This window comes from Triticum aestivum, chromosome 1B (assembly GCF_018294505.1).
Source record: "Triticum aestivum cultivar Chinese Spring chromosome 1B, IWGSC CS RefSeq v2.1, whole genome shotgun sequence".
NCBI lineage: Eukaryota > Viridiplantae > Streptophyta > Magnoliopsida > Poales > Poaceae > Triticum > Triticum aestivum.
The window spans coordinates 486,656,416-486,658,081 of NC_057795.1; the positions used below are offsets into that span (position 1 = coordinate 486,656,416).

The following is a 1,666-nucleotide window of genomic DNA, read 5'->3' on the forward strand; positions in this document are numbered from 1 at the left end:
GGGGGGCTACATGCGATGGTTATGATTTAGAGCAAGAGGCACTTAGTTTTTTTTCAATTTGAAGCTACTATAAAGTAATGGTCAGAAGCATCACCGCATGAGACCACTATATTTCGTCATAACCTTTGCCTTAGTCTGTGCACATTTAAAATAAAATAATCGAGTTAGAGCTAGGCCATAACGACATGATTCTGTATTAAACTTCCGCATTATCAACGGCCTATGCGGCTCTAGACTAGAAAACCAGTTAACAGATATGAAATGGCTTGGCTTTTACCATGAAGAGAGTTTTTGTAAACGCAATAAAAACAATGCAGTGATGTAGTTCAGAGACAATAATTTTGTAACAGTCCTAGCAAAATGCGACAAATAATAAAGTGGTGTACCCAACATATGAATCTTGCTTTTGCAGTTCCCTTCCTATGCATTAGTTAGCCATTTTGCTAGTTCTTGATCGTCACCTCAACAAGGGACGGAAATAGCAGAGAAATGCTAATATTTATCAGAGTCTCCAAGTGCGACCCATCAAGCTGGAACTAACAGCTCTAATTTTTGGCACGCATTTTTCCAAAATAGTTTTAACCTCGATAAGGAGCTAGCGCATGCGCCTATTTGTCCCATGGGAGTAATTTCTTATTTCGACTTCCACGAGAAACGCTACAGCAATCCAATCCACCTGAGGCGAAAGGCCAAAAGTATTGGACTGAAATCGGGATCTTACGGTTAAACTGGTGAATTTATTCATGAAAAACGGTGAAACTACCACGGGGATATCGCGAGCTCTTCGGCCTAAATACAAATCTTCGTAATTAAATAGGCTCGCAGACAATAATAATTTCTGCACTTGACGATAATAACGGAATCCCGAATCCCCCAATCAGCGGGCCGGCGACTCTTGGACAATCCCAGGCGACGCCCCTCAACTAGATCTCCAACACCCCTCGCAGATCCCGGCGAATTAGAGCAGATCGAGCGGGGCCGGGGGGAGCACGCACCTGTGGCGAACTGGGCGCAGATCGCGGCGGCGACCAGGAGGAAAGCAGCGGCCGGGCTGGATCTGCTGCCGCATGCGCCGAGCGGCCGTCTCATCTCCGCCTCTCTCCCCGCGCCTGCGTCTACCTGGCGACCGCGACGACGAAGCTGCCGACACCTTCTCCTCCTCCGCCAAGAGCTCGTGTCGTGTTGGTGGTGGATCGGAGGTCGGGAGCTTCGGTGCCGTTCGCCTTCGGTGCGGTGTTTTTGCTTTATTATTATTCGTCTGGTGGGTGGGTGTCGACCGGACGCGCTGTTCGTTCTTGCCCTCGAAGGCTCCGTTGCACGCACAGCTGGGCGGTCGTTCTCGGCGTCTCCGTGCCGCTGGCAGTGGGCCCCCAGTGGGCGTCTACCAACGGGTTTTGTAACGAAAAGGGTGTGTTTAGTTTGGGAACGTATCATCTCTAATATAAAGGGAAAAAAGTTTGCGAACGTCCAGATAACTAGCCATCCAGGAGTCCTGCACTAAACGCAACTCCAACGCGCCGACCCAAATAGATAGTGTTTTCGTCCGTTTGGATAGGCCCGGTGGACACGTCCGTTTTCGCGTTTGGGTTGGCGCTTGCGTCCAATACTGACCCGACACATTGTTGAGGTCGCGCGAAAAAAAAATACTACAAACAAACGTTAATTA

General features: G+C 49.0%; 1 protein-coding gene across 1 annotated transcript in view; it reads right to left on the minus strand.

Moving 5' to 3' along the window:
* Positions 1-1,303, minus strand: part of LOC123133661 (uncharacterized) — a 4,162-nt gene extending 2,859 nt beyond the window's left edge. The window contains exon 1 of the mRNA XM_044553103.1: positions 996-1,303. Within this exon, the coding sequence (XP_044409038.1) occupies positions 996-1,089 (94 nt within the window). The 5' untranslated portion in view covers positions 1,090-1,303. The remainder of the gene's footprint in view (positions 1-995) is intronic.
* Positions 1,304-1,666: the final 363 nt, after the last annotated feature.